Here is a 27,986-nt window from a genome sequence, read left to right as displayed (position 1 = left end):
GTGGTTTCTCCTACTGAGAACTGCTGCCAAGAGGAGTTGAATTACACAATGTGCTTATATATAGCAACAGAGTATATGGCTACAGCTTAACACGTGTTCTGCCAGTGCCATACTTCAAGTTTTGTACAGCTTTTGTCTTTAACTCTGTATTGTTTGGGGGAAAAAAATCGTTCCACTGTTCTCACTGGATTAAGGAAAAATTTAAAGCATATATACAGCATGTTAAATGGTGTCTGGAGACAAAGCCTGTTGAGAATTTCACAGTCTACGATAATTTATGAAACATGTTGAACTCAACCAAAGGAGCATGTGCAAGAAAATGCCAGTTATATTAGTAAACTTTGATATGCTGGAATCAGTCGGTCTCTACATTAATCTACAGACATTTTCCATCTTTCAAAGCACGCATGATCATAGTCTCAGCAGTCAAAACATGTAGGAATTGGCTGTGAAATTGGAACACTATAGAATAGCTTAACTCAATCCTGTGCAATATTTTGCATCTATATTTTATAAGTAACATGTGAAACAGAATAGGTCATCACAGCTGATACCATATCTGGTTCCTTCATCATACTTGAAACCTAAACAGTCAATCTAAGCATTCATACTTATATGTCCTTCAGAAGTATAAGTATGATGTGACACCTTAGACAATACAAGTAGTAACATTGCGACTGTAGTTAAAATTAGTTTTTTAAGCTAATTTATCAGGTTTAGCAAAACTGTTTTAAATTAACCAGTTAATCAGGCCAGCAAAATGCAAGAGAAACTCAATTCATTGTAAAATAATTACATACCACATTTATTCCTGCTCTCAGGACTCTACACTGACTCCATGTGGCTACAAAACAGTAGATGCCAGATCCACTCACACGGATATATATATATATATATATATATATATATATATATATACATACACACATATATACATACACTGTAAAAATGAATAATATCAAAAACAATTGTGGCAACAGATTACAAGAAATACAGTATTATTAAGTAAATTTAACAAATTAGAATTGAGTAATAATTAAGCAAATTAATTCCTTAAAAGTTAACCATTTAAAATGAGTAAAACTTATAACAAAACAAAACAAAAAAAAAACATACATTTAAGTCACCATTATGGTGATCAGTGTTTGTTTTAGGTTTGTTTTAAAATTACGGGTTTCTCCTTCAGTGATTCTGCTTGTTAATATCAGGTGTCTTCAATGTTGGCAATATAAAATAAAGACTTCTTAATTAATCTTTGACATCTGTCTGTTAGTGAGATATTTTTGTCAAATTTTTGGTGTAAACTTTACTCATTTTAAATGGTTAACCTTTAAGGAATAATTTGATTAATTATTACTCAATTCTAATTTGTTCCATTTAATTAATAATATTGCTTGTAATCTGTTGCCACAATTTTATTGATTCGATAAAGCATATTAATTTTTACACTGTACATATATACATATATTTTACATCCCAATTGCTCCTAATGTGTAGGCTATAAACCAGTGTGTGCATGTTTGTGTGAGTGTGCCAATAAAAAAGGGTGAACCATTATCACTTATTTTACCCTTGTAGATAATGTAAGACAGTGATTCTTACACTTATTCAATTACAGTTTAAGACATCGCCCACCCGCAGACCTGACTCCTGCAGCGAAATCATGCATTTCATATCAGAGTAGATTAAAAGGGCTCATGGAGAGAAGCTCTCAGTCAATCAGTAAGTGGCTTGTTAATGTAATACACAAGTCAGCGGGAGATACGGAATAACAGGCACAACAACATCTCTGCGAACACAAGAGCCTCAGGTCCGGTCTCTACTTAGGACATCTCCGGTATGGTCAGTGCTATAGGTACAGTAAGGTGCTCGACCGACCTCCACAGATGCCTCTTAAAGTTTTTAATGGGAGTCGAGAATCAGGGGAAATCAAAAGGAGATGCTCTCTCATATCTCTGGTATATGTAGCATCTCGAGGGAGCTCTTGTTAAACTCATTTGGGCCACTCGCAAGGCAACAAAGCAACACAAAGACACCCTTCCATTAAATCACTCGCTCGGTTTGTTTGTTTATTGGCTCTGCCATTAGGGCAAATTATTCTCAGTTAATTGGTTTTATAATTATACCACTGGATATGCAGAGGACCAACATTGTGGCACTCTAAAAAAGACCCAGCGTGGAAATGGGACTGTTTAATGTCCTAGATTATTTACATATTATAGCCTGTTGCCGTTCCGCACCAGCCTCACAGTGTCAGTAAACCGTGACGTAAATTTCTGGGAATAACTCTCGAATCATGATCTTTGGGAATTTGGAACAAGGCTTATTAGCTGCGAACCACTGAAATACTGTAGTAGGCCCAGTGGATCAGCATTTTTGAAAAATCCCATAAGATATGAATTAAATCAAATAGATAGGGCTGTATATAAAAGCGTTTTGTCACTCATGAATTCATCACAATTCAGTTCCTTCTCTTGTAAAAGCATGTAAGGGAAGATCTATTGACATTTTCATTCAAATGACTGTGGGGTTTTAATAAAAAGAGACTGAGCAGGCCCCTCAGGAGGGAGTCATTTAGCTCAAGCTTTATTCAGATGGGGGCGGTGGCTGATTAAGTCACAGACCAGCTAATATCCCTGATACAATCAATATCCCAGAACATTACAGAGGCCATAAGAAGGGCTATGCATTATTTTCTCTCAACGGGATTTTGTAAATGAGCCTGGGAGTAGTGATGTTATTCTAATATTTGATGGTTTAAGTACTTCAGTGGCTGTGATTATTGACGGTGTTAATTATAAGCCTTTGATAGGAAAATACCAGAAGCCACACTACAGAGTTTGTATAATTCAGCTGTCATTTCAATGAAGATTCAAAAACTCCTTATCGATTCATTTTATTTGTATCATGTGGACCTCATATAATGACAAAATGATTAAACACTCTCCCCGCCTGCCATTGGTTAGATAAAGAGATAGCCTCGCCCCCAAACTCACACCATTGGTTGAGCGGATGTTGCTGTGTTGGGCTACTCCAACAAACAGCGTTCATGTGCTTATATTGACAATAGATAATATGTAGGCATTATTGTTTGTTGATGTTTTTGGTCCAAAATATAGCTAAAAAGAGAGAGCTGTGCAAGCAGTGGTCTCAATGTCTTGACAATAACTCTGCATTTGTTCAAAAATAAACTGAGAGTGTATTAAACCAACGTACCTTTTAAAGCATTACGAAATATTTGACGAGCAGAATGTCTGTAATTGCAGTACGATCCCATAAATGTCATGTGGGGTGATTCACAGAGGGAATAACCAGTGCTTGGAAGAGACTATTCCAGCCTGTTATAGGGTTCAGCACCTACCTGATCTCAGAACTTTTACAAGAGTGCAGTATCTGAGCCCCCTTAAATCTCATCTACCCATGATAGCGAAAGTTGCTCCCACTATCCTCGACGTGGCAGAACATGTATGGTTTTTACACTGAAAAAAATAAAAATAAATTATGTGTGTGTGTGTGTGTGTGTGTGTGTGTGTATATATATATATATATATATATATGTGTGTGTGTGTGTGTGTGTGTGTGTGTTGTTTTGGGCTTCTCAAACTAACATTTTCTGTGAAATTACACCTAAAAATGTCTTATTTTAAACTGGAAACCTGAAAAAATATATATTTTGTTGTAAATCTTATGTAAATCTTGTTTTGTAGTCGTTTAGATTTTTTTTTTAAGGAAAACATGAAATATAATTGCAGTATAAAAACATGCCTTTTTAATAGTCTAAAACAAATCCAAGAAAATATGACTATTTGCACAAAAATCATGAAAAATACATATAAAATTAGGCATTTAACTAAGTATATTTACTTGAGTACTGTATAGGCTACTTAAGTACACGTTTTGAGTATCACTTGAGTATTATTTTTCTGGAAACTAGTTCACTACATTTGAAAGACAAATATCGTACTTTTTTTACTCCACTACATTTCTGTCAAAGTCCTTGAGTAGAAAGTAGTGATGTTAGTCATGGCATGATTTTTTCCTTCTCTAAAACGTGATTGTTTTTTTTTTTTTTGCGACAGACAGACAGCCAATCAGTGATCACTCCTGTAGGGTCACGTGTTGGGAAGTTTGGCGATTTAGTACGATTTCTCTGATCTGTGAGAGACCGTATTGTTGTCACAAGTATTGTTTTGAAAGTTTTGTTTTCATGGCAAATAAGTATTTATGTTGTGTTGTTTGTTAAAGCAGTATTGCTGTTATGGTTGTATAGCTAGTTTTTTTTTTGTATTTACAGACCATTGGTTCAAATGTGCATAAATGTAATTTGTAAATGTACTTCTTTTGTTGGGGTGGTAGGAGTGTTAGATAAAAAAATGAAGATGATTATGGCTATCTTTTTTATATATTCAATTGTTTAATTTCTATAGGTTTTGTGACATTCTTCAAGCTCCACACTACAAAACTACAAACTGGTCAATGTATTCACTGGTGGTTGCTTCAGAGGCCTGTAATAATGCAACAATAATATAACAATGCATTGACATTTACTTTGTACTTTTGATACTCAAGTACTTTACTTAAGTAAAAATCAGTCTTTACAAACTTTTACTTGTAACGGAGTAATATTTGACAATTAGTATCTGTACTTTCACTCAAGTAAGGTAGTTGTGTTGTCCACCTCTGTCTAAATGTTAGTGCTGAAATCACTCATGTATATCACTCATGTTCTCAGCTGTTAGACTCATTTTGTTTTCATCATACCATGTCATCTTGTTCAGCTGAGGATATAAGGCAGTACTTTAAACTACAGCTGTGAGTGGTGAGGAAGTGGTGAGCGAGAGTGGAACAGCTCTGACGAGAGCTTAGCAACAGAGCTCTATAAAGGAGAGAGGGCGGCCCTGCTGCTCCATATGTGAGTGTCCATCACCTTTACACACCAAGCCCTCGCTGCAGCCAAGACTCCTGGGAAAGAGCTCACTGCATCCATGTCCTATTATAGCAGTGCCTGGCTGCAAAGTTAAGACTGGCGTGAGACAGCTTGACATCAGGAGGACATTTGAAAATGAATTGACCTAGGGGGAAGGAGCAATCTCAAAAAATACCCCTATTGTGACCCACTTATTGTCCACTTTTATTAAAGATAAATGACGACAGAGACTGTGCAGTTTATAAAATGTTCTTGAACATTAATAACTGACAGTTGCTGGACTTGTTTTATATTAGGTACAATTAAACATTTTGATAAAAATACAGGATTGAAAAAGGCTAAAAATCCCAAGGAGGGATCAGATATAATCTGTTGACAAGTCTAAGGCACGATTCAGCCAAAAGAACTGGGTGACACTTGTTAGTGAAGCAACAAGCTATTTTTAGACCGTGGGCATATGTTCATCTGGTTAGATACATGCTATCCACCACAACAACTCCACAAGTGGATACATTTCATTTCATTTCATGTTGGGATTAAAAACTCCAATGGTGCTGAAATATAATTTTGGTTATTAAGGCCTGGCACGGCCCAACAGAAATACAGGCTTGTTTTTTTTTTTTTTTATCTGCTTGACACTTGACACCACATGGTTATTCCAATACGTGTGCTGTCTCAAGCCTTCAACCCATGTTTCCAGCTCGATCGTATCTGCCTGATGCCAGTGCTATTTCAGCGTGTTTCTGCTTCTGAACCCTCGTTGCTTTAGCCCCGCCGGGGCCCTTGCACGAAGTGGCCTTTACATCTGCTCTTTGTCAACTCTAAGGAGAACCCACCAAAAGTGTTGTTGTGGAGAATATTAGCAACATTTTTGCTGCTGTTTGCCACATATAGTATGCTACGGATAAGGAACGGCTTCTTTCTGAAGCACAAGAAATATTTTCAACACTAAAAAATGAGATATAAGAGCAAAAGGTAAGAAAAAAACTGAGTTTGAGAATGTTACATGGATATAGTTTATTATGCAAGCTGTTATAAAAATATCAAACTGAAAATGTGTTTCTTATTCTTATTATATGGTTTATAGAAATATGTAAATAAACAACATAATGTTAAATGTGTTATTATTTGTGGACATGAGTACCATAGGTACTGCAAAAAAAAACTGCATTTAAAACAGTAAAGGATACTGCAATGCTAAACACATTTGATTTGAGTGATTTAGCATCCAACCTATGAGTTTTTAGTGTACTAAATAATTAATTAATTTATTTTAAATAAAACATATGATGATCATGCAGTTTAACCCTAACTACTATTTAAAATGTTTTCATACTACTTGTAAAAAGCAAAGATGTAACCAAATGTTAAAAATGTAGGAGTTGCAATTTAAGAATCTGTCTTCTTAGATGAACACTAATCTGATTATTAAGGGGATTTGTCTATGGAAATAGTTCTGTATTAAAGTAGCGTTCCAACTGCTATGTGAAGGCAGGGCAGGCAGGGACAAGAATAAAAAGAGTTGTGTGGACTATGCAAATCAGCTTCAAACAAATACCCCATTTTGCTTGTTAAAAACCATAATAAATCACAATTTAATCTAAAGATTAGACTGAGAACCATTACTCTATTTTTAATCATTCAGACAAACACAAACATCCCAGCAAGTGATTAATAATGTGTATGTGTATATATATATATATATATATAATCTACAAGACCTATACTTTATCAATATACTAGATCAACAAAAAGCAAAGGGTATTCAAAAGTTATTCATGCTAAAATGTCTTGCAATTTTCAAAGCATCAGGGGAATTTATTTTTTACTTGCGTGTTTAAATTTGTAACCATAATAATAGGGGGTATTTATAGCTATTCCCCAGAATTAACAAAGCATCTAGAAATAATTGTAATTGCATTTGTTGTACTGAATCTTGCTCTGCATAAGAAGCTTAAATATTTGAAGATCTTATTTTTTAATTATCACAACTGTAATAAACATTGTATGCCTTTTGTTGTAATATGGAAAATCAAAAATGTTTACAATTAACTTTAAAACATATAAAGGCCAAACGATTCAATATTGGATAATAATAATAATGGAAGGGCGAATCTCCTCAACCTCCATGGTTATGCTTTAACCAAATGCTTTATAATTCTACCAATACTACCATATGAAAGCCATGTGCATGTAAGCAAGTGTCAGAGAAGGTTAATTTTTTGTGATCCTGTGTAAGAATTGAAAGCAGTTTCCTTCTCTAAATATACTTCACGTGATATGAATGTGCAGTATGCAAGGTGGAGCTCAACGGTTTAGATGTCATACTTTATAAAATGTCAATTGTGCACTAGACATCTGAATAACTCAGCAATAGCAGTGTGATTTGCGAGAACTTTGTTGAACTACAACTGCAGTGAACTACAAGTTTATGACCTTTCTGCTACTCTTGCAGGAAAGGAAGGTATTTTGATCACCTTTTAGAAGGTGAACTACTTAAATGCAAGACACTCTGCGTCAGCCATCTCCAAGACTGACAGGGACAACTGTGACCTGTCCATGAGTGTAAGAGTGTGAAATGAGCTCCCTGGAAAAGCGCCACACAGACCAGCGGGGAAGCATGCAGGGCCACCACAAATTCTCAGCTGGCTTCAGTGACACATCCAGCAGCGGCAGCTTTATGGATGACACGGACAGGGAGGTGAGCAACCTCACCGACCGTGCCTTCAGGAGCCTGTGCATTGGAGAGGAGGCCATTTACAATGACTCGGAATTCCCCTCGTCTCCGACCGAACGACATGATGCTTTTGTGGAGGAAACCCAGCAAAAGATAGTCTCCCAGGAGACATTTTCATACAGAATTCAGGATTCAGGGGAGCCAGAAGAACAGTCCAAGATGGCCTCAACATTCCAGCATTCTTACACCGATGTAACCCATCAGGAACAGGCTTTTATGGAGGGAGGCTTGTCTTATATGAACAATGGCTCCAAGGAGGTGACGTGGCAGCAGAGCAGGAGCACATCCAGAGTGTCGTCTCTAATCAAAGCCTTTAGTTCAGGGGAGTGTTACCATGAGAGTGGGACATGTGACGCTAATCTGGCAAGGGATAGCTATAGAGACTTTGACAGTGAATCATGGGACAGATCAGCTCTGCTAACCATCCAGAGAGAACTCTCTCAGTTCTCAGGACATCACAATATTAAGTCAGGCCCCTTTCAGTCTTACAGAAACCATTTTTACACATCCGACGTGGCTGCCGCGGTGGCAAAAATGGACACAAAAGTCCTGATGAATTCTTCAAAAAGAAAGATCAAAGAATTGAACTCCACAAACTGTTTTTTCCATAGCGAATTCAGTCCCTTCCAGCTATGGGAAGAGTACAACAGGTTCCCCTTTGAAAGTACGAATGTGTCAGGGTTTATGTCACCTAGTGAATTCCCAAGGTGGTACGATTCTCCCATGTACAAAGAGCTGAAAGACAACAATAGAATTCCTAACTCTCCGTGCGAAAGTCGACTCTTCAATCAGAGACACATTCAGGACGTTGTGGTCAGTCAACGTTCCAGGTCCACGGTCGTCCAGAAAGCCTCAGCGATTGAGAAGAGGTGTGAATCTGAGATGGCTTCCAACTATCCACCTTGGAAGAAAAACAATAACTTTGTAAGGAACAAACTTCCAGGCAACCGACCTTCCACAGTCTCACCTTCTAATGAGAGAACATGCAGGCCGGATTCGAATTTGTTTAGCAGCAACAAAGTTACGCACGAGTTAGTGGTCGAGAGCACGGTGCCTAGCAGTGTGACGCCATTCAACATCACTCAGCTCCTCACACCGGTTATTCACACAAGACAAGAAACAGAGACGTCTGAGATACTGCAGTTTGCACACACTCCTTCTGTTTCTGATTATTCCTCTCAGGGTGAAACTGACCCTAAACTTCAGACTGATTTCAAACATCTGCGTGACAGCTACAAATCCAAAGCTTCAGGTTTGCTATTTAACCTCAAAGACAACCGAAAAAGAGTCAAGAGTACATACAGTCCAACTAGATTCAAAGGGCAAGAAATAACAGATCGACATAAGCAGACCTCTAGGCTGGAGGGCCGTGAATCCAGATTTTCGGATATTCTTGTATCCCAAGAAACGGCTCAGGAGAATTTTATTGGAACGGATTCACGGGCCTCATGTAACCTAATCCGAGAGCCCAGTGCAGCCCCCATCACCCCTAAAGATTATACAGATGGCTTTGGATCATATGATAATTTGACATTAATGTTACCTCAAATTCAGGATGGAGTCGCTAATTACAAATCGTTCCGTGGAAGTTCAGAAGGTCATCCTCACAGCAGAGATCCGCTGGCTAACACAGAGCTCTCAACACACAATCTTTCAGCACAAAGTAAAAGCTCTCTGACTTCAGAAGGTCAATTAAAAGATCTCAACGGTACTTTTAGTCCTGCTAGGCCAGAAATAGCAAATATGCTTCCAAAGGCTTACCCACCGACACATTCTCTGCCTGTTCAGACATCAGAGAGATACGGTCAGAGTGATAACATGAGTGAAAATGATCTAAAACAAAGAAAGGACTTTGGAAGAAAACCATGTATTGAATATAGCCAAAATGAGGCCATTAAAGAAAGATGTTCTTGGGACCACATTGGTTCTGTCAAGGAAACAAATGGAAGATCGGAATCACGGCCATTCGGAGGAGAAATAGCAGCTCTGATTGAGATGGACAAACAGAGGAAGGCAACCGCCAAGCAATACTCTGCCAATGACAGTTATTCTGTCCGAAAGGAAACGTATATGCAAAAAGTCAATGAAGACATAAAACTCGGTCGACTTGCAAAGGAGGAAGAGACAATATCACCCAGGAAAACACCTTACAGTGATAAATCTGTACATGACAAACAATTAAACACATTTCCAAAGCCTACTGAATCATATGGAATATCAAGAAACATTCTCCAGAATAAAACATCCCCTCTAAAGGAAGTCTATTGTGGTTTACAAAGCTTCAATGTCAACAATGATCTTGAGCCAATGGCATCTTCTAACAGCATGGCAACGCAAAATACATTTGATCAGAGTGCACCTTTACAAGACCATAAAGGTCAAAAGAATGAAGGATTGTACTCACATCAGCCATATAAGTATGAGCCTAACAAACAGTGGCACATTGCATCGACAAGTGAAGATAGGCACACTAAGGAAAGTGTAGCATGGACACTAAAACAACCAGAGATGATGGAACAAACTGTTGCACGGAGTTATAAAATGTCCAATACATCATCAAGTACCCAACACATAAACCATAATGAGTTTTCCAACAACAACAACGGTGCATGGAATCCTACAGTCGTACCAATTGACACCTCAGATAAAAATAATACAACTAAACAAGAAAACAGGTTCAGCATCAATGATATTCTTGCCATTAGAGATAATGAGCAAGCAAGGAGAGTAAAGGATAATACATTTGTTTTGGCTAAATCAGAACACTCACAAAATCAAATTAAATATGACACAGCTGATAAACTAACCATTTCAGAGCCTGTAAAAGAGCAAGAACAACAAGGCTACAAAGTGCAGGATGTCACAAGTCCATCACCTGGCTATATAAGAAAGGATTTCCACAATACAAATGAAACAAATATTAACAATGACAGAAAAGACAGAATAATGATTAAAGATCCTGACAAGGTCACAACAAAAGTGTTTTCTTACAAGGAAAGAGGCCAAAGCAAACAAGAAATACTGACGTCGAAATTGAAAGCACATGCTCAAAAGGAAATATCTGCCATTAAAGAAAAGGGACTTGCCAAACAAGGCATTCTTGCAAGAAATACAACAAAAACAAGCATGAATATCAATAGCGATGGTCAAGAAGGTCACTCTGTTAAGAAGGAAATCACAGCAGACAAGCTGAATCACTTGTTTCAAGATATCACTTATTCCAGTGTTACCCAGAACAAAGAACAATTTAAAACACACAATGATCATCCCAAGAATGGATCTCCGCCATCATTGGAAAAACAAACATCTTATCATTTTGAAGATAATCAGAAAGCAGTATTGGAAAAGAAGGGCGAGAACGTAAAACATAAACATTTGGCTATAGAAAGGCAGAATGACAAACATCCAGCAGATGATAAAGAGATGAAGGAAGAAATGTTTACTCCAGACAGAGTGGCAGATATAAAAAATGATGTCCAGAAAAACTACCAGCCATCCCCAATCAACAAGGAATCTGAAAAGCAGAGACATGAAATGTCACCAAGTGAGTTGATGTCCAGTCATTTGACAGCAGCAGTCAAGAAAGAAAAGTCCACTCCCCATAATCCACCATTAATCCTTAATGAAAAACAAACAATTCAGCATGATCAGAAAGAAAATCTGTATGGACGTCAGGATACTTGTTCTGAAAAAGCTATGACTAAACCTGCTGATCAAACCAAAAAAGACTTACCAGATATCACTTATTCCAGTGTTACCCAGAAAAAAGAACAAATTAAAACACACAACGATCATCCCAAGAATGTATCTCCGCCATCGATGGAAAAACATCCATCTTATCATTTTGAAGATAGTCAGAAAGCAGTATTGGAAAAGAAGAGCGAGAACGTAAAACTGAGACATTTGGCTTTAGAAAGGCAGAATGACAAACATCCAGCAGATGATAAAGAGATGAAGAAAGAAACGTTTACTCCAGAAAGAGCAGAAAATATAAAAAATGAAGTCCAGAAAAACTACCAGTTATCGCAAATCTCACCAAAGGATGTAAACACTAACAAGGAATCTGAAAAGCAGAGACATGAAATGTCACCAACTAAGTTGATGTCCGGTCATTTGACAGCAGCAGTCAAGAAAGAAAACTCCACTCCCCATAATCCACCAGCAATCCTTAATGAAAAACAAACAATTCAGCATGATCAGAAAGAAAATATGTATGGACTTCAGTATACTTGTTCTGAAAAAGCTATGAATAAACCTGCTGATCAAACCAAAAAAGACGTGCCAGATATCACCTATTCCAGTGTTACCCAGAACAATGAACACATTAAAACATACAATGATCATCCCAAGAATGGATCTCCACCATCAATGGAAAAACAACCTCTTCATTTTGAAGATAATCAGAAAGCAGTATTGGAACAGAAGGGCGAGAACATAAAACATAAACATTTGGCAATAGAAAGGCAAAATTACAAACATCCAGCAGATGATAAAGAGATGAAGAAAGAAATGTTTACTGCAGAAAGAGCGGCAAATCTAAAAAATGATGTCCAGAAAAACTACCAGCCATCCCGAATCTCACCAAAGGATGTAAACACTAACAAGGTATCTGAAAAGCAGAGACATGAAATGTCACCAAGTGAGTTGATGTCCGGTCATTTGACAGCAGCAATCAAGAAAGAAAACTCCATTTCCCATAATCCACCAGCAATCCTTAATGAAAAACAAACAATTCAGCATGATCAGAAAGAAAATCTGTATGGACGTCAGCATACTTCAGGTTCTGAAAAAGCTATGACTAAACCTGCTGATCAAACCAAAAAAGACTTACAAGTTACAAGCACGGAGACAACAAAATCGAACAGCAGTTTGAAGAAAAATTCTCTCTTGGGATTGGACAGAAACACAGAGGAACCTAATGTACATCATAAAAGTAAGATTACTGTGGAGCAGTCTAAAGATGAACCAATTAAAAATAGCTCCGTGATTACAGCTAGTCAACTGACATCCTCATCAAGTGACATGAAGTTTAAAAATGGAATTCCACCTTCTAAACGACTAATGGAACCTGCCAAATCAGAGCTCACCTCAAACCTTCAAACAAATACATTGATTGCAGATGCAGAGAAGCTTTTAAATAGAACCTACAAACATAATTCTGGGGACAGTTCAGATTCAGAGGCATCATCAACAGAAAATATGGTCAGAATCAACTCTGTACCAGCAAATAATCCAGCCCCACAAAGAACCTGGGAGCCAGAAACACTGAAACCTTTTAATAATGAAAAAAACATTACAACAAAGGAAAATGACTTGGCTAAGCAACAAAATAATATTTCACAAGTAAAAGCTGTGGAAACTACCTCTGCAAACCAAATGATGGAGAGTCAGTCAAAACCAGGAACAAATAAACAATCACTAACACAAATAGCATCAGATAAAGCAAAAGAAAGCTGTCAGCAAGAAGAATTTCATCAAGATGATAAAAATACAAAGACTCTGCTCTCATTTGACAATAATGAACTCCCCAGGAGCCATCAGAGTATGACAAGAATAAGAAACGATTCAGAAGCAGTAAAGAACAGTCAACCCAGAGAGAAAAAAACAGAAAGTGCAAGTCCAAAACAAAAAGAACAAGGATTTCCAAGACCATTAGATATATCTCTTGAGAAAAACAAAGAGTTTTTCAAGTCCACAAAAGAGTCTCAAGAAGTTAATCCGGGCAATTCCGAACCCCAAAAAGCAGCAGAAGACAAACTACAACCAAATGTTTTCTCCCAGCATAAATTATTAGTAGATGAGGGTGCAAATCAAAAGAACAATGGACAGCCTGTTTCAACACAGATTGAAAAATATTCAGCAGATATATCAAACATCACCATTCTTACACCTAGCAAAAATGAGCCTGCAGAGGAACCCATGATTTACAGTATCTGCGTGTCAAGAAAAACAGAAGCACCTTCAGATGATGAACCTATGATCTACAGTATTTGTGTGTCAAGTAACTCTCATATTGATAATCAACAAAACACAAGAAAACTAGATGAAGTGAGTTCTGATGAAACTAAGAGATGTGTGAAGGATAAAAGCTTTCATATTAAAAATGACAAAGCAGAAAATCTGCATGATGACGTTCAGACACAGACTAAAGTGTCTTCAAACATTGAAGAAAAAGAAGACAAGATTGGAAAATGTGAACCGCCTGCAACCACGGATAAGTCAAGTGTCATGGGAAGAATCAGTACATCATATGAGGATCTCTTAGTTAAATATGGGCTTTCAGTAAGAGATCCGGTTCATCTCCCATCAAAACATATGCAGGATGAGAGAGAGAGAAAAGAAAAGGAGGAGACTGGAACTCACCATTCACAGAAAACAATAAAACATGGAATCAACAAACCTCTGGCATCCAAAGAGAAAAGCTTAGATGACACACAAACACATCTAGATGACACAAGACATGCACCCATTCCACAGGAATCCATTACAAGTCAACCTTTAAAAGAGAATGAGAGCGAAATCAAACAAGCACAACAGGATATCCCTTCAATAACTTGTTCCAACAACATGGCTGAAAAGCAACAGATTACAGGAAACGATATACCAAAACTTGTTCATTCTACAAGAGATGCCGCCCTAATGGCAAAAGACTTAGAAAATGTTGAACAACAAGATCAAGATACTCATAATATTGACCCATCAATGCAAAGTAGGAGAAATTATATTCAGTCAAAGGAAAAGAAAGTTGAAGAGCAAATGGGAAACACTGAGAAAACGCAAAGTCTGAGGATGAAAGGAAACACTATTGATGATGCATCTAATTCTAGAAAGTCCCCAAAGAAACCTGAGAATGCATTCCTGACTGCTAAACAACCTGCAATAATGAGTGAATCAAGAAGAGCAACAGATACTGAAGTTGTTAAGGCACCCATTTCTAACGAATCCATGGCAAACAACCAACTCACAGAAATTACATTTCCTGGATGGATAAAACCTAAAAAGAAGCCTCAAATGGTGGAAGGTGAAGACAAAATGTTTAATCATACTGATACATTTATGCCGCAAAAGAATACATTAAATGGAAGAGAAACACTTAACTTAAACGTTCAGAAAACTACACATGAGACAAAACAAGAGGATTCTATAATAGTTATGAAACAAGGGTCTGTTTCAAACAAAGATGCCCCAACTCTGCAAAATAATGGAAAGGGGGATTTGAGGGAAAAGAAGGCACAAGAAAAGTTACAAGTTGAATTTAAAACGAGTAATGAAGTTACAAACAGGAAGAAGATGGTTTTAAAAGATGGCGCTGCCACAGATGTTAGTAATTATAAGGATAAAGTCAGCAGTATTGGTGAGGATGTGTGTATTGTTGTAAAACAAGACCAGGCCTCTTTTGAAGTCCCAAAAAATAACTTAGAGGACATAAACGTGTCTACAGAGGAAGTATCATCAAATAAAGAATTCATGGCAAGCCACAAAAACCAACATGAAGTGATAAAGAGGGAACATCTGAATGGAAAGAAAGCAGCTGTCGTGACTGACCGTGTGAGTGAAAAAGACTTTACAGGGCAAAAGACGTTACCATTGAAGACCCCTACAGCCCAAAATGAACCCAAAACTGTGGATAAATTGAAAGGTACCAGTGAAACGACACCAAAACTCACATGTGGTGTTGGAAAAGAAATCACACCACCTAAGAAAAATGGTCCAAGTGAATCAGAAAAGGCCAGTCAAGGACCAGTTTGGAAACAAGAGATAAATATATATGATAATAAACAACCTACACTGAACAGTGACAAAAGAAAGAAAGAAGACCCTGTATTGAGTCTGGTTGAACAAAATAATGGTGATTTGAAAGTTAATGAAAACAGAAACAGTTTCAGAGGGAAGAAAGAAAGAAACGTTGAAGCTACGGAGACAAAACAGGCTGAATGGACTAATACAAACCAATCTCAGCCAGGGAGAAGTTTTGTCCCCGAAACAAAAGGAAGCGCAAGTTATAGTAATTCTCAAGATAATTCTCAGTTAAATCAACAGAACACAAATAAAGAAGGTATAGTATCCAAATCAGAGGCTACACAAAGGAACAACAAGGGGACTAGACCTGAAATATCCGCTATCGCAGACTATGCTAGATTGAAAGTTATCGCTGCTGAAGACGATACAAAAGAGAATGATATATTCCCCAAACTAGACTTCTATGATCAGTCGGTTTTAATAATTCATAAAGATTCACAAGTAAATGTGCCAGATACAGGGGGAGAGACTAAAAGAGAGATAATTTCAGAGGAGAAATCGCAATTGAATAAACAAACAGTAAAAGAGACCTTTTCACAAAATCACAATCAATTGAATCCCAGCATGAGTACAGCTCAAGCAAAACCTATATCATTGGTAGCTTCAGGTTCACAAGGTGGAGCCACATCAATGGGCACCCAACTGAGGGCTTTACCAAACCACAAGGAATCAAACACTAAACCAGCTTTCCTGGAGCATCCAAATAGAGGAGAAATACCTAAATTGTATCAACCCAAAAATCCCAAAGGTACAAATACTGTACCATTGCAAGCCGAAGGTACAATAAGCAGAGTAAGACTTACTCATGACAAAACAACTGAAAAGGGCAATATTTCTCATTCTGGAAGGCAAGAATCCCTTGCAAACTTGCCTTCGTCTAGCACTGTAAAACTGGCACACAACCAAATAAATATGACATCAACACCTGGAGAGGAAATGGAAGAACTACAATATTACACAGTAAATGCTCTTGACACTGAACTAAAGCCAAAGGAAACAATTGAACCACCTCCTCCAAGTTTCAAAATGTCTCAAAACAAAGACTCAGAGGAAGAGAAAAAGGAAGATAGACTGTTTTTGCAAAGTCCAACAGACTATGGTAAAGTTCATACGACAGGACCGCGATCCAACTCTTCTTCTCCAGCGATGGGGAAACCCAACATGTTCAGAGTGAAGGATAATACCATGAGAACGTCTTCTGTGACCAAAACCGTCAAACCCCTCTTTCACAGGTCATTCTCTGATGACTTCAGGGTTGGCTCACCAAAGGAACACTTGAGCGGTTCAGAGAAAGAAGATGAAATTCTCCCAAAACAGTCCGCTAACCCTCCAGTCTTACATGAACCAGCTATTGCTGTCCATCGGCCCCACAAAGTAAAAGAGACAACGCACAACAATTTCTCCTCAGCAGAATACACAACAAAACAATCAAAGAGCCATCAGAGACGAAGCCAACTTTTTGATGAAGAAGAAACTCATTCTGTCATCAGCACAATGTCAGAGGATATGGACAACTGTACAGCAAGCCTCACAGAATTGTCTGACATAAGTTTGGCCTTCATGCCTAGGAAAGAAACCTACAGAGACAACTACCAAAGGCCTGCATCTGCCTGCTATGAACGACCAGAGTCGGCCTGCTATGAAAGGCCCGAATCAGCCTGTAGCGATATGAGGCCACTGGGTAAACCTCCAACGGTGCCCCCCAAATCTGAAAAAGCTCTTCGACGAGCACAAAGACTCGCAACGAGGCGTATGAAAAAGGCAGATACCCCCAAGATGCCGCCTGAAAACCAAGAACAGCTAGAGTCCAAATCAATCAGAGATGTCGCCGAAATGCCCTCTTCACCTTCGGACACACTGTCAACACATCCAGCGGTACAAGCCTCACCTCCTCTTTCACAGTATGACATCCAGCCAAATTACACCCACCCAACACACAGTGTAGTAGCCCAACCTTTCCCCATGACTCAAAGAAAGCTTTTGCAAGACCCAAACTCAGGGCAGTACTTTATGGTGGACGTACCATTACCGGTTAAGACAAAGACATTTTATGACCCAGAAACTGGTAAATACGTACAGTTGAATGTCCGTCAGAGGTCTCAAGGTGCTCTAACGCAGTCAGCACCAGTAGAGATGTTAAACGCTCCCTACATGCTGTATCGTGGATTTCTGCCAATGGCTGCGTCTTCATTACCACCCTTGAGGTCATCGTCCGAAATGTCAACACCGGCTGGGTTAACAGACGAACAAGATATGCTTGAGACAGGTAGCGAACTGTGGAGACAGAATGTTTATCCGCAGAATGTGGAAAACAGCATTAACACCAATGAAAGACACACGGATATTATAACTATCAGTGAATTAGAGGACTTTGCAATGGAGAGCACGTGACGAGTAAAGTTGTTTAGATATTAGGTAAATACTGTTTGTTTGTACACAAATCTAGTTACATGACTGTATATCTAAGCTATTTAACTGTGACTTTTAAATAAGTTAAAAAAGTTCTTAAAACTGTTTTTGATTTGTATTTAAGGATTGCTGTTAAACTGTGTTTTGTAGCTAAGGTAAGCGCAAAGAGCCCGGGCAGGGACTCTTTATTGTCAGAAAAAGTCAAGGGAAGAACTGTGAAGCATTCCAATGAGTTATGTTAAGCTAAAAATTATTTTGCAGTGTACTTTTTTATAATACAACAAAGACCAGTACATTCAAGGGAAGTACATTTCTGAAGTGACTATAACCCTTTAGTGCTAAATGCTATCATCCTCAGACCCAGCCAGAACCTTCACTGAGCATTTTATCAAAATAAACTTAAAGCTACGTTTATTTAATCAGATTTTCCAGTCGACCCACAATATGCATGAAAATTGTACACTATGAAGTTTTGTAGAGATAAAACGAAATAGCCTACTTGTGCCAAAAAGTGCCAACTTTTCCCTTGATGTGCTTTGGCAGGTTGCATATTAGTGGTCTGTCTTCTTTACCTTGCCATGGTTGATGATGTATGACTATGAAATGATTGCCTTATAAACAACTACTTGCAATGCCTACTACTTTTACAGTCTTTCAGGAGCTCATTTCATCATCATTAAAGAAAGATTTGAAATCAAAATGTTGTGCCTGGCTGCTGTGTCCTCACCTAGAACCCATTAAAAAGATAACGCGTTAAAAAATGAAGGTATTATCTGAGTGATGTAACAAACTTGATGAGAACGAGCTTCATGGCTCTAGACTGATATATTTGTGGGTTTGAGTGATTTCAGTATCTGCACAATAGACCACTCTAGTGGACATAGGGTGCATGGCACTTTGTATGTACAAACTACCGGTATATTCCCTTGTAAATCAGTCAGTTATATATACCAACATATCTCTAAACATATGTCTGATAATTATTTATTTATTATTATTTATCTTTTACGTTCTGTGAAACTACTAATTCCAGTGGGCATAAGAAATATTCAGCACCAAGTAAGAAAATATTTGAGCGTCATCAGATCCATTAACAATATTTCTGTCTTAACTTTCTCAGACTTATTGATCTCTTTTTTACTTAAGTGCGGGCAGCTGTGATAACTGCACAGATGTTGACCGTATCTTGACCTATGCAGGAAGCCCATTTCTCAAACAACTGGAGCACTGGAGTTTGGAAATGACTTCACTGACAATGTATCATTAATGCAACAAAAGAACTCATTAACTTCATTCAAACGGAATTTGAAACAAATGATTTGTGTTATTATTTAGTTTAGTTTGGGGTTTTTAAGGCTTGCTTGGCCTCTCTCCAGTTAATTTGATGTAACAATGCTTCTCATAATAGAATGAATTACTGCACTGAATAATCAATAATCCACGTGCAATGAATGTTACGAACAATCTTCTAAAAATACTACTACAATAACTCTAAATTACTTAAAACCATCACAGGCTATTTGTTTTTCGGGTTGCTTGCTGTGCGAGAATTCATTTTGGAAAAGAAAAAAAAAGATTAACAACAGCAACTGTGTCTAAATTGATTTTCCCCCTGAGTTGGGTTTTCTCAAAGTTGAGACATCTTTATCAGCCGTTGCAATGTGCAATTATATAATTTCTATTGGCTGAGAGAAGCATACAGAGGATTACAGGTCATGTATGAGCAGCAAACTATTTTAGGTTTAGAATCAAGAAAACTGTGATCGCTATAACCACATCTTGCCTAGCATTCACAAGTTCACATTTTAATCATTGCAAGGTTGTTCATGATGGATATCATTAAACCCAATTTCAAAATTCCCCATGGACTACTTAACTAGTAAAAAAATAAATACACCATATTTCATCAATTAATATATTTAATACAACATAATTTGCACTTCAATCCACAGGATTAGATGAACACACTCCTCAACTTCTTCCACATCCACAAATGGCCAAATAATATAAATGGTTCATTACTCAATTGACCAATAAAAAACGCATACTACGAGTTAAAGATTTGCGTCATTTTAAATTCACAGTTTTTCTGTTACGGGAAAATATAAAACGTATTTATATACATTTCTATTTAAATTTATATAAAAATAAAAAAAGAGTAAAAATATTAATGACTCATCCTGAACGTCCAATCAAAAGCTGTCTAGAATGAGCAGCATGCCCACTTGCCCAGCCCCGGACATGTAAATAAATAGTGTTTATTAAAAATAAGGACAAGCCCTTCAACATAGAATACAATAGGAACTATATCAACACCGCTAAGAAAAAAACGGCATTTTAAAACATTTAGATTAATATGCAGGCATTTAAGCACATTACTACATCTTAAATACATTAGACTTAATATTTTAGGTAAATATTTATATTTAAATCTCTACGTTAAAGAATAAGTAAAAAAAGTAGACATTAATACTTATCTTATAAGCAGATTGGTGAAAACGTGTCCGTCAGTCAGCCATCAGCCCTCCCGTCCATGCAGATGATGGGATAAATTTAGACAAAAATATCGATCTAGAGGGTGCTGTGAAGACAGAATTCAGCAGCACATTGTCTTTACCTGTTTGAGACTGCTTAGGCCTGATGTGTTGTGAGCTGGACCAGGTAATCTTTTTGTTTGAGCTAAGATCAATAAAATAAAAAAAAAAACAAACAAAAAAAAAACAATGAAATGTGGTCCGTAAGCTTCGTTTTGATTTCAAGAAATGGTCATAACGTAAGACTTTACTGGTGTCACGTGATCTTAGCTGCTTTTTCGCTACTTTGCGTAGGCCTAACGAAATTTTTAGAGCGCCTTCTGATCTAATATTTAAATTTAGACTTATTATGAGATGTCATATTTATTTAGTATTTGCTATAGTTAATCCAATTTTAATTCAATCTAAGTATGGAGAACGTATTATTTTCAGTAGCCTATATTTTGTTGTAGATTCAGTAAATCTGTTTATTGTGTCACTTAATGTCATGTTTAATAGGAATTCTACTTATTATATGGAAAGATGCCGTCACTAGCTAATTAATAATATTGCCTGTTCATACTTAGCCTTATTTGTACACATTAAAATATTCTCATTTTCAGTTATTGTCATATTGTCACACATTTCGAGCAAAGTGTATTATTGTGTCACCATAAAAACGCAAATACCATTCTGCACTGTTTCATCAGGCAGGACTTTTGACATTAACTGGCTCTGCTTTGTCACCAGGGTGTCACATCATGAATAATTAAATCACTACTTTGTGATAATACATAATTCAACATCAATTATTAATGCTAATGTGCTTGCAGTTTACTCAATTGTGTTATTGACTATCAAAGTAATTTCCTGAAAATCCTCAAGGACAAGAATTTAATCAGTCCAACTCCAGCCCCTTTTCAAAGGTAGCACTGTCAAGTGTCCTTAATCTAAGTAGCTCTTTTTTTTTTCAATATCACAGCTATGTTTCTTTGAAAACAAGTACTTGCATTTCCTTTTAATACCAATTTGATGGTTCATATAATTGCACTGATGTTCTAAAATAGCATTGTTTATTTGTCTTTTTGCTATTAAAGAAAATTAAAAGAATTTAAGCGGCATGACTAAACCATGTGACAACAGGGCCTTGTTATTTATTCAATGCATAATGTAATAATTAGCACCCATCACATCTTTGTCATCATGGGAAGCATGTAAAATAGCTATGTGATATGAGAAAGTCACAATGTACTTTGAAGTAAATAAATAATAAGACCAACCGCTGCTTCCATTTTTGCAGCCCTACCGCTTGAGAACTTATTAATAATTGATCATAGCCAGATGGTGTGAGCAATAGGCAACAGGAGATGTACATGATTGCCTACATGTTTTAATTGTTTTGCAGAACATGTCAAAACAGGACCAGTGTGTGGACTCTTGCAGTCTATCATGGAGGTACAGATGTGATGACAAGAGAGGTGTCAGTTGTCATCGCATCAGCATGAGTAAGAGTTACCCTGATCATATCATAAAACATGACAAACCACTTAATATACAGTTCTGTCCTTGATATAATCTTACATATATTATTTCACATTAGTACATTTATAGTTTCAGCATGGCATATATCTTGACACAATGCAGACTGTCTATCATCACCTGACTTCACAGTACACAAGTCAAACATCAAAGTGGGTTGTGAAAAATCATGAAATGTTCACATTAGCAACCAGGGAGTTTTCATATGCCACGCAGCATGTTCAAAAGTCATTCCACCACTGAAACCCGAATTGCAGCGCCAGGCGCCCACACAGACCCGAACAGGGCAAAACAACGTCAAGAATCGTGAGTAAAAGTGAACGAGAAGAGGAAAAATTACAATTGAATTATTAGTTTGACACATACAAACACAAAATGCACAATAAGGGATTGCACTTAACACCGTCCTGTCCAGGGTATGTCAGTGCTCTCAAAAAAGAGGCAGCAGGCATTCAATGTCTGATTATAAATCCTTCATCCAAAGTGTGTCCTCCAATAAGGAAAAATTAAACAACAACCAAGATTCCCTCATTTCTTATCTGGACCCTCCTTTTGGCAGTGCAGATGCTTGTCTGGAGTTCTTCGTAACGATGTAACCTTTGAGGTGCCGGTGGCAGGACTGGAATCGCTTCCTCCTGCAGAAACAGTGCTTTGTCCCAGACCGACTCCTGGGCCTGTTGTAGACCCGGCGCCCAGCAGGTTAGCTGACTGAAGAACGGCCTCTGAGTGTTCCCTGGCCTTCATCCGCAGGGCCGCGACACTGGCTGTCCGATTACTCTGGCACCCATATGGTGGCAGGAAGGAGAGGCCCATTGGGTCAGGCACACAGCAGGAACACAATGGACTTCCTAATGAGGTTGACCGGAATAATGTGTCATAATGGGGCAGTCAATGTCCTTTATCATTCTAAATATGTTTTATTTCACACTGCATATGTAACAAAACAATTTAATGTGACAATCTAATCTATCTATCTATCTAGTCAACAACACACAGTAAATATGTTGCATTTTCACCCACATGAGTTTCAGAAAAAAAAGTAATACAAATAAAAACTATCTTATACATTTGTGCATGTTTTCATGACATGATGACATCTAGTAGATCCTGGATCTCACCTTTTAAAGTTGCCACTTGTGACAGGGCTTGTGCATAAGTGGCTGTGTTCAGCAGAGTCCCTGGCAGACAAGATGGGAAAAAAGGTCCGCCTGAACCCACGACTCTATTGATACTGGGCATAAAGGAAAGAATTTGGCATTACATCTCTTTTGAAAAGCAAACAAATATCATTTGTAAACGTCGCATTTGATTGGACGATCTACACACTTTTGCTGTAGTTCCATTGGTTCTTTCTTATTTCGGCCATGGTCAACAGGAGACTGGTTGAGGTTTCTTGCAGGAGGTGCACCTTCACTCATTTGCTCTTTGCCTCCCTCCTGGTCCGAAGTTCCTCTCTCCGTTTTTCTCCACTTTGCCCTCCGGTTTTGAAACCACACCTAAAGAAAAAGAGAGAGAGAAAAAACGATGATTCAAATTTTCCTCTCTTTTAGCTTGATTAAAAAATAAATATAACTCTGTTCTCATTTTACTCACTTCCATGTTATTTCAAACCTACATATTTCTTCTGTGGAAAGATATCCTTTTGTGTTCAAAAAGAAGAAAAAAAGTGCAGCATGAGGGTGAATAAATAATGCCAAAATGTTCCTTTTTTTGGTATGCTATCCCTTTAATGATTCATATTAATTGTTAGCTGCATACATTTTAAAAAAATATTATTATTTGCATAAAATGCTCATTTCTGAAATGTGCTGCAGGATCTAACAAGCCAGTGACTTATGTCAAACTTCACAAACACAACTGCTGAGCATATGCAGTGAAGTTCTTGTATGTTAATTGAATGAAGGTCATTGCCTATAACAACATTTAATTGAGCAATTTTTCATTATCATTTTTTAATGACTTCCTACTGACAGTCTCCCTGCTTCTGAGAGAGAACCATGATGAAGTCGTTTATTTCTCTATTTAGTGATTGTTTGACAACATCAGATTCGATTAAGTCTGTGCTCTCTAACGCATTAATCATATTTGAATGGGAAAGGTTGCATAATGCAGCCATATCTCCACCGCCTGGCCAGCATTGTGCAAAGGTACAATGATGTGAACAAACAAAACGCCACACACATATAGCCGCTCTCTCCACATAATATGACACAACAGTTTACTGGCAGGACAACAATATTCACAATGTAATTGTGGCAACATTATCTCACCCTTGCACCTTCCAGCTAGAAGTCATGATCCCCCCAGCACTGAATGCTCGATAATTGCACCATTAATCTCAATTTGCAGTTTGTTCTTAATGCAGCACAAGCCAATTGACACTTTAAAAACGGTGGGCGCCCACTATGGCTATACAACAAAACAGAACATTTATTTCCTAATAATAATGTAAGTTTAATATCCCTGCATGCTGCGACCGATTCATGTTCAGATTTAATAATAGGAATCGGGTAATCCGATTAGAGAGAAATAATTTGTTTACAATCCCTAATTTACAGCTGCGAATTCCATTATCGTGTCGCAGTCATTGGTTTTAAGCGATAGTAAGATGACCCTGGGGAACAAAAGGGAAACTATTATATTTCCTACAATTAGATCTGAGCTCAGAAGGAAAACCCAAAAGCAAATCTGGAATGCAGGAAATTACATACAGACACATTGAATGCAATTACACTTGGCCAACTTGATATTACGGCGGATGTTTTTGCCAGGCCCTCAGAATATGAAATCGACGGTTTCAGGTGCGCGAGCGCTTTAGAAGAATCGTCCTTCTCTGGACGTTTGTCTTCTTCAAAAAGCACTGCACCCTCTCTCCATTTGCTGAAACGCGGAAATGGCAGTGCATCTTAGCAATTTTAGACCTTAGAGACGAGGGCAAATTAGTGTAGAACATTACCACTAGTTAATTATGAATGACCGATTAATCAACCTAATCTAATATTCCACATTATGTTGATGTTATTAAAGCGCATCACAGAAATGACAGAGTGGCTTCATTTACTTTCTTCGGCCAAAGGTGCTCTGAGTCTGAGCGCTTCCACGTGATGTAGGCTATTTCTCGTGTATCTCTGGATCGGGTCAATTGTGAAAAGTGTCTCACCTGAACACGAGCCTCTGTTAAGTTGATTTTCATCGCCAGCTCTTCTCGAGTAAACACGTCTGGATAGTGGGTCTGTGCAAAAACAGCCTCCAAAGCCTCCAGCTGTGTGTGAAACATTTTAGTTGGCATTATTGCTTAAATGCATGCTTTATAATTCAGAAAGAAATATCTGATTTTCTTTGCGTTCGCTGAGAATGCTTTTTCATGGGTAAAACACGCACCAAAACTGTTGCCTTATTTTTTTTAAAGTTAAATTAAAGTGTTGGCAAAGTGGTTAAAACGTTGTATTTACTGATTAAAATGAAGGAATAATTGCGACAATTTAAATGGATAAAAAAGGTGCTGCTCTAATGAAAACATTTTTTACATTAGCTGTAGGCCAGGCTGCTCTTCATCGGCCTTTTCTTACGTCTTTTAGCCTACATTTTTCAATTGTCATTCAACATTGATAAGCATAAATAAGGAAAAGCTCTTATTGTTTGCTTATAAGTTTACTTCCAAAAGATTATGAAGGTGTCATATTAATGTAGCCCTATGTTCACGTGCATTTACTTTACACGCGGAATGCCTCGTAAAAACAGGACTATAAAACAAAATTACAATGCAAATAAGTATCAGGACAGTCTGTTTTGCACTGGGGTAGCTATTTTGTCATCACTAACCTGTTGTAAAGTGAAGGTTGTCCTGTTTCTGCGTTGTTTTCTGCGCAGAAACCCGTCATCAAAATCTCCAGAGGCGTGATTCCCAAACCCACTTGTGTTCACTGTTTAAAAGAGTAACGCGACACTATTAAAAATTATATTTCTGGGATATAAAAATGCATTTTCTTAAAGCACTAAATAATAATGAAAATAGGATTTCCCCCAGTTGCCTTATTCACAGGGAACCGTTAATTCATTATAATCTGCTAGAGAACTGAATGGTCTCACTTTACACAATTAAACCATGACCAACAAAACGCCAGTTGAAAAGCATGACATCTAACATCTGTTCTCAAAAAGTCTCAGCTGGGCGGCTGTCAAGCTCTCGGTCACAACATTAAACACCATCAAACAAAACACAAACAGGGTGATTATTAACTATATTTGATCGGGTAATTTAATGCATAGCCTACTAAAGAATAGACGGCGAAAAAAAGAAGCGTTTCAATATTTATGTTTTTAATACAGGCCTGTATATTTAATATTACAAAGTTAAAATTGTACATAAAACTCAATTCTTACAGAATAAATTAAGCACTGCCTACTTACATGTATTGGTCCTGCAGCACTCTCCTTCTAACTGTGGAGGACAGTGAAAGTAAAACATGTTTCCCGGTGTTTTGCGAGTGGAGAGAATATTTCTCTCTGCATAGAAAAAAAATAGTCAAACGTCAACACTCTTACCGCGTCTTAAAAAATAACATTAAACAACACTAATACTTCTCTTCAACCGATTTGAAGTGTATAAAGTTTAAAAAAGCATCTCTACCAATAGCTGGTCTTGATGCAATCGCGATTCTCGTGTCTCAACCTCAGTAGAGCAATCGCACTCCCACAGTCAATCACTGAGCGCTCCAGTGTATCCGCTCTCGCGCACACAAGGAGGGAGTGACCAGATGTCTTAGAGACTGTTTAGAGCATGACAACACTCGCCTTTATAATCTCACGCGTAATTGCAATTAATCACATTTTCGTTTTCAGGACATTTGGATAGGTTCTCCGCGCCCAAACGGATTGCGCACGCGGTGGTAAACGTCAAACCCCCCCAAAGGCATCAGACTATACTCCAAAGGTGTAACTTTAGCTCGATGCATGCATGCATATTCCCAAATCACGAACACACTGGCACAAAGCACGATGCACTTTTTTTTTACACAGTTGCTTTTTATATTAAAAATCTAGATGACTGTTTTTGGATTTAAAATTGGATGTCAGACCAGTAATTGCTCATTATATGGGTTAGGGGTCCACTTTATACGAGAATCCACTGGCTGCGCGCTCGCAGGTCCAAATTTTGATTTTGTTCACAGCAAGGGGTCCAAGGATTTATTTCCCACTCTCGCGTAAATGATATGCAGCGGGACCCTTTCAATTACTTTTAAAACGCACGCGGGACGCCGCGCGCAGACACCGCCGCTCCTCTGCTGCTGGAAATGAGGCTCCGAGTAGCAGCTGAAATTTTGAAGTGCTGGCCGGTATTGGATGAAATCACATAAACGGCAAAAAAGCAAGTGTAATGGTGCATAATTGGTTCTCTAATAGCATTACACAAGGATAATAGCCTGTTATGGCCCCCTGCACTATTAAGTGCTTCCCTGGCGTAGAACGTTTATGATATTAAGAGGGGAATATAATGATATTTTAGTTATTAAATGCGTGTAATTAATTTATGCACTGCTGAAAATAAAGTTGGTGTTATCGTCAAAATGCATCGGAAACTGGGGGATGAGCTCTGTATAACTTCCTGACATTTGTATTATTATAAGAAACGGAGATATATTTAGATTGAGCAAACCAATAGATCAAGTGATTTTCACGAATGGGAGAGAGGAGAGTGAGTGTATTAAAGAATTATATGTGCCAGCTGAAACGAGTGTCATAAAGCGCTGTCTTTAGAATGCACCACGTGCTAGTCAACAATTGCTGTTTTTAATTTTTAATTAACGGAATAATTGTGTGCGCACGAGGCCTCAAGAAAAGAAAAGGAAAAACTTTCAGGACCACGGTCAGCGACATGACATCTCGCGCACAAATATCCACCATTAAAAAAGACAACTTTGAGTCAATAGACTACAAACGAAGTAACTTGTAAAAAATATTGTTGGATTAATTAAAAAACGTAAGTAACCTGGTTGCCTTAAAATTTTAAGTTCATTGAAATGGAAAAATTTAGTTAATACAATGGAGGAGATATTATGTT

At 37.7% G+C, this 27,986-nt stretch overlaps 2 protein-coding genes across 4 annotated transcripts; one reads left to right on the top strand and one right to left on the bottom strand.

Moving 5' to 3' along the window:
• Positions 1–7,505: 7,505 nt before the first annotated feature.
• Positions 7,506–18,527, top strand: c11h10orf71 (chromosome 11 C10orf71 homolog). 3 transcript variants are annotated; one of them, XM_089117110.1, is made up of 4 exons: positions 7,506–10,197; positions 10,288–11,117; positions 11,668–11,683; positions 12,193–18,527. In XM_089117110.1, the coding sequence occupies exons 1-4, from the start codon at positions 7,506–7,508 to the stop codon at positions 17,853–17,855; spliced, it is 9,201 nt and encodes a 3,066-aa protein (XP_088973236.1). In that variant the 3' UTR covers positions 17,856–18,527. The 3 variants fall into 3 exon arrangements, with proteins under 3 accessions (XP_088973236.1, XP_088973235.1, XP_088973234.1); XM_089117109.1 differs by having other exon boundaries at positions 7,506–11,175; positions 11,677–11,895; positions 12,445–18,527; XM_089117108.1 differs by lacking the exon at positions 11,668–11,683 and having other exon boundaries at positions 7,506–11,155; positions 12,191–18,527.
• A 3,172-nt stretch (positions 18,528–21,699) lies between these two features.
• drgx (dorsal root ganglia homeobox) lies at positions 21,700–26,798 on the bottom strand. The gene is made up of 7 exons (XM_039671768.2): positions 26,556–26,798; positions 26,336–26,431; positions 25,748–25,848; positions 25,086–25,187; positions 23,252–23,421; positions 23,044–23,156; positions 21,700–22,773 (listed from the first exon to the last, which is right to left on the bottom strand). Exons 2-7 carry the CDS (start codon positions 26,391–26,393, stop codon positions 22,454–22,456), a joined length of 864 nt encoding a protein of 287 aa, XP_039527702.2. The 5' UTR covers positions 26,394–26,431; positions 26,556–26,798; the 3' UTR covers positions 21,700–22,453.
• Between the last annotated feature and the right edge of the window lie 1,188 nt (positions 26,799–27,986).

This window comes from Pimephales promelas, chromosome 11, assembly GCF_988280905.1.
Source record: "Pimephales promelas chromosome 11, fPimPro1.hap1.1, whole genome shotgun sequence".
Classification (NCBI taxonomy): Eukaryota; Metazoa; Chordata; class Actinopteri; order Cypriniformes; family Leuciscidae; genus Pimephales; species Pimephales promelas.
Note: the sequence above shows the minus strand (reverse complement) of the source record. Positions and strands in the feature narration are given on the sequence as shown.

Coding starts and splice junctions, on each gene's coding strand:
- drgx (XM_039671768.2), bottom strand. CDS start 26,393: ATGTTTTACTTTCACTGTCCTCCACAGTTAGAAGGAGAGTGCTGCAGG. Junction 25,849..26,335: donor GTGCTGCAGGACCAATACAT/GTAAGTAGGCAG, acceptor TCTTTTAAACAG/TGAACACAAGTGGGTTTGGG. Junction 23,422..25,085: donor TAACAGAGGCTCGTGTTCAG/GTGAGACACTTT, acceptor CTTTTTCTTTAG/GTGTGGTTTCAAAACCGGAG.
- c11h10orf71 (XM_089117108.1), top strand. CDS start 7,506: ATGAGCTCCCTGGAAAAGCGCCACACAGACCAGCGGGGAAGCATGCAG. Junction 11,156..12,190: donor GATGTCCAGAAAAACTACCA/GCCATCCCCAAT, acceptor TACTGCAGAAAG/AGCGGCAAATCTAAAAAATG.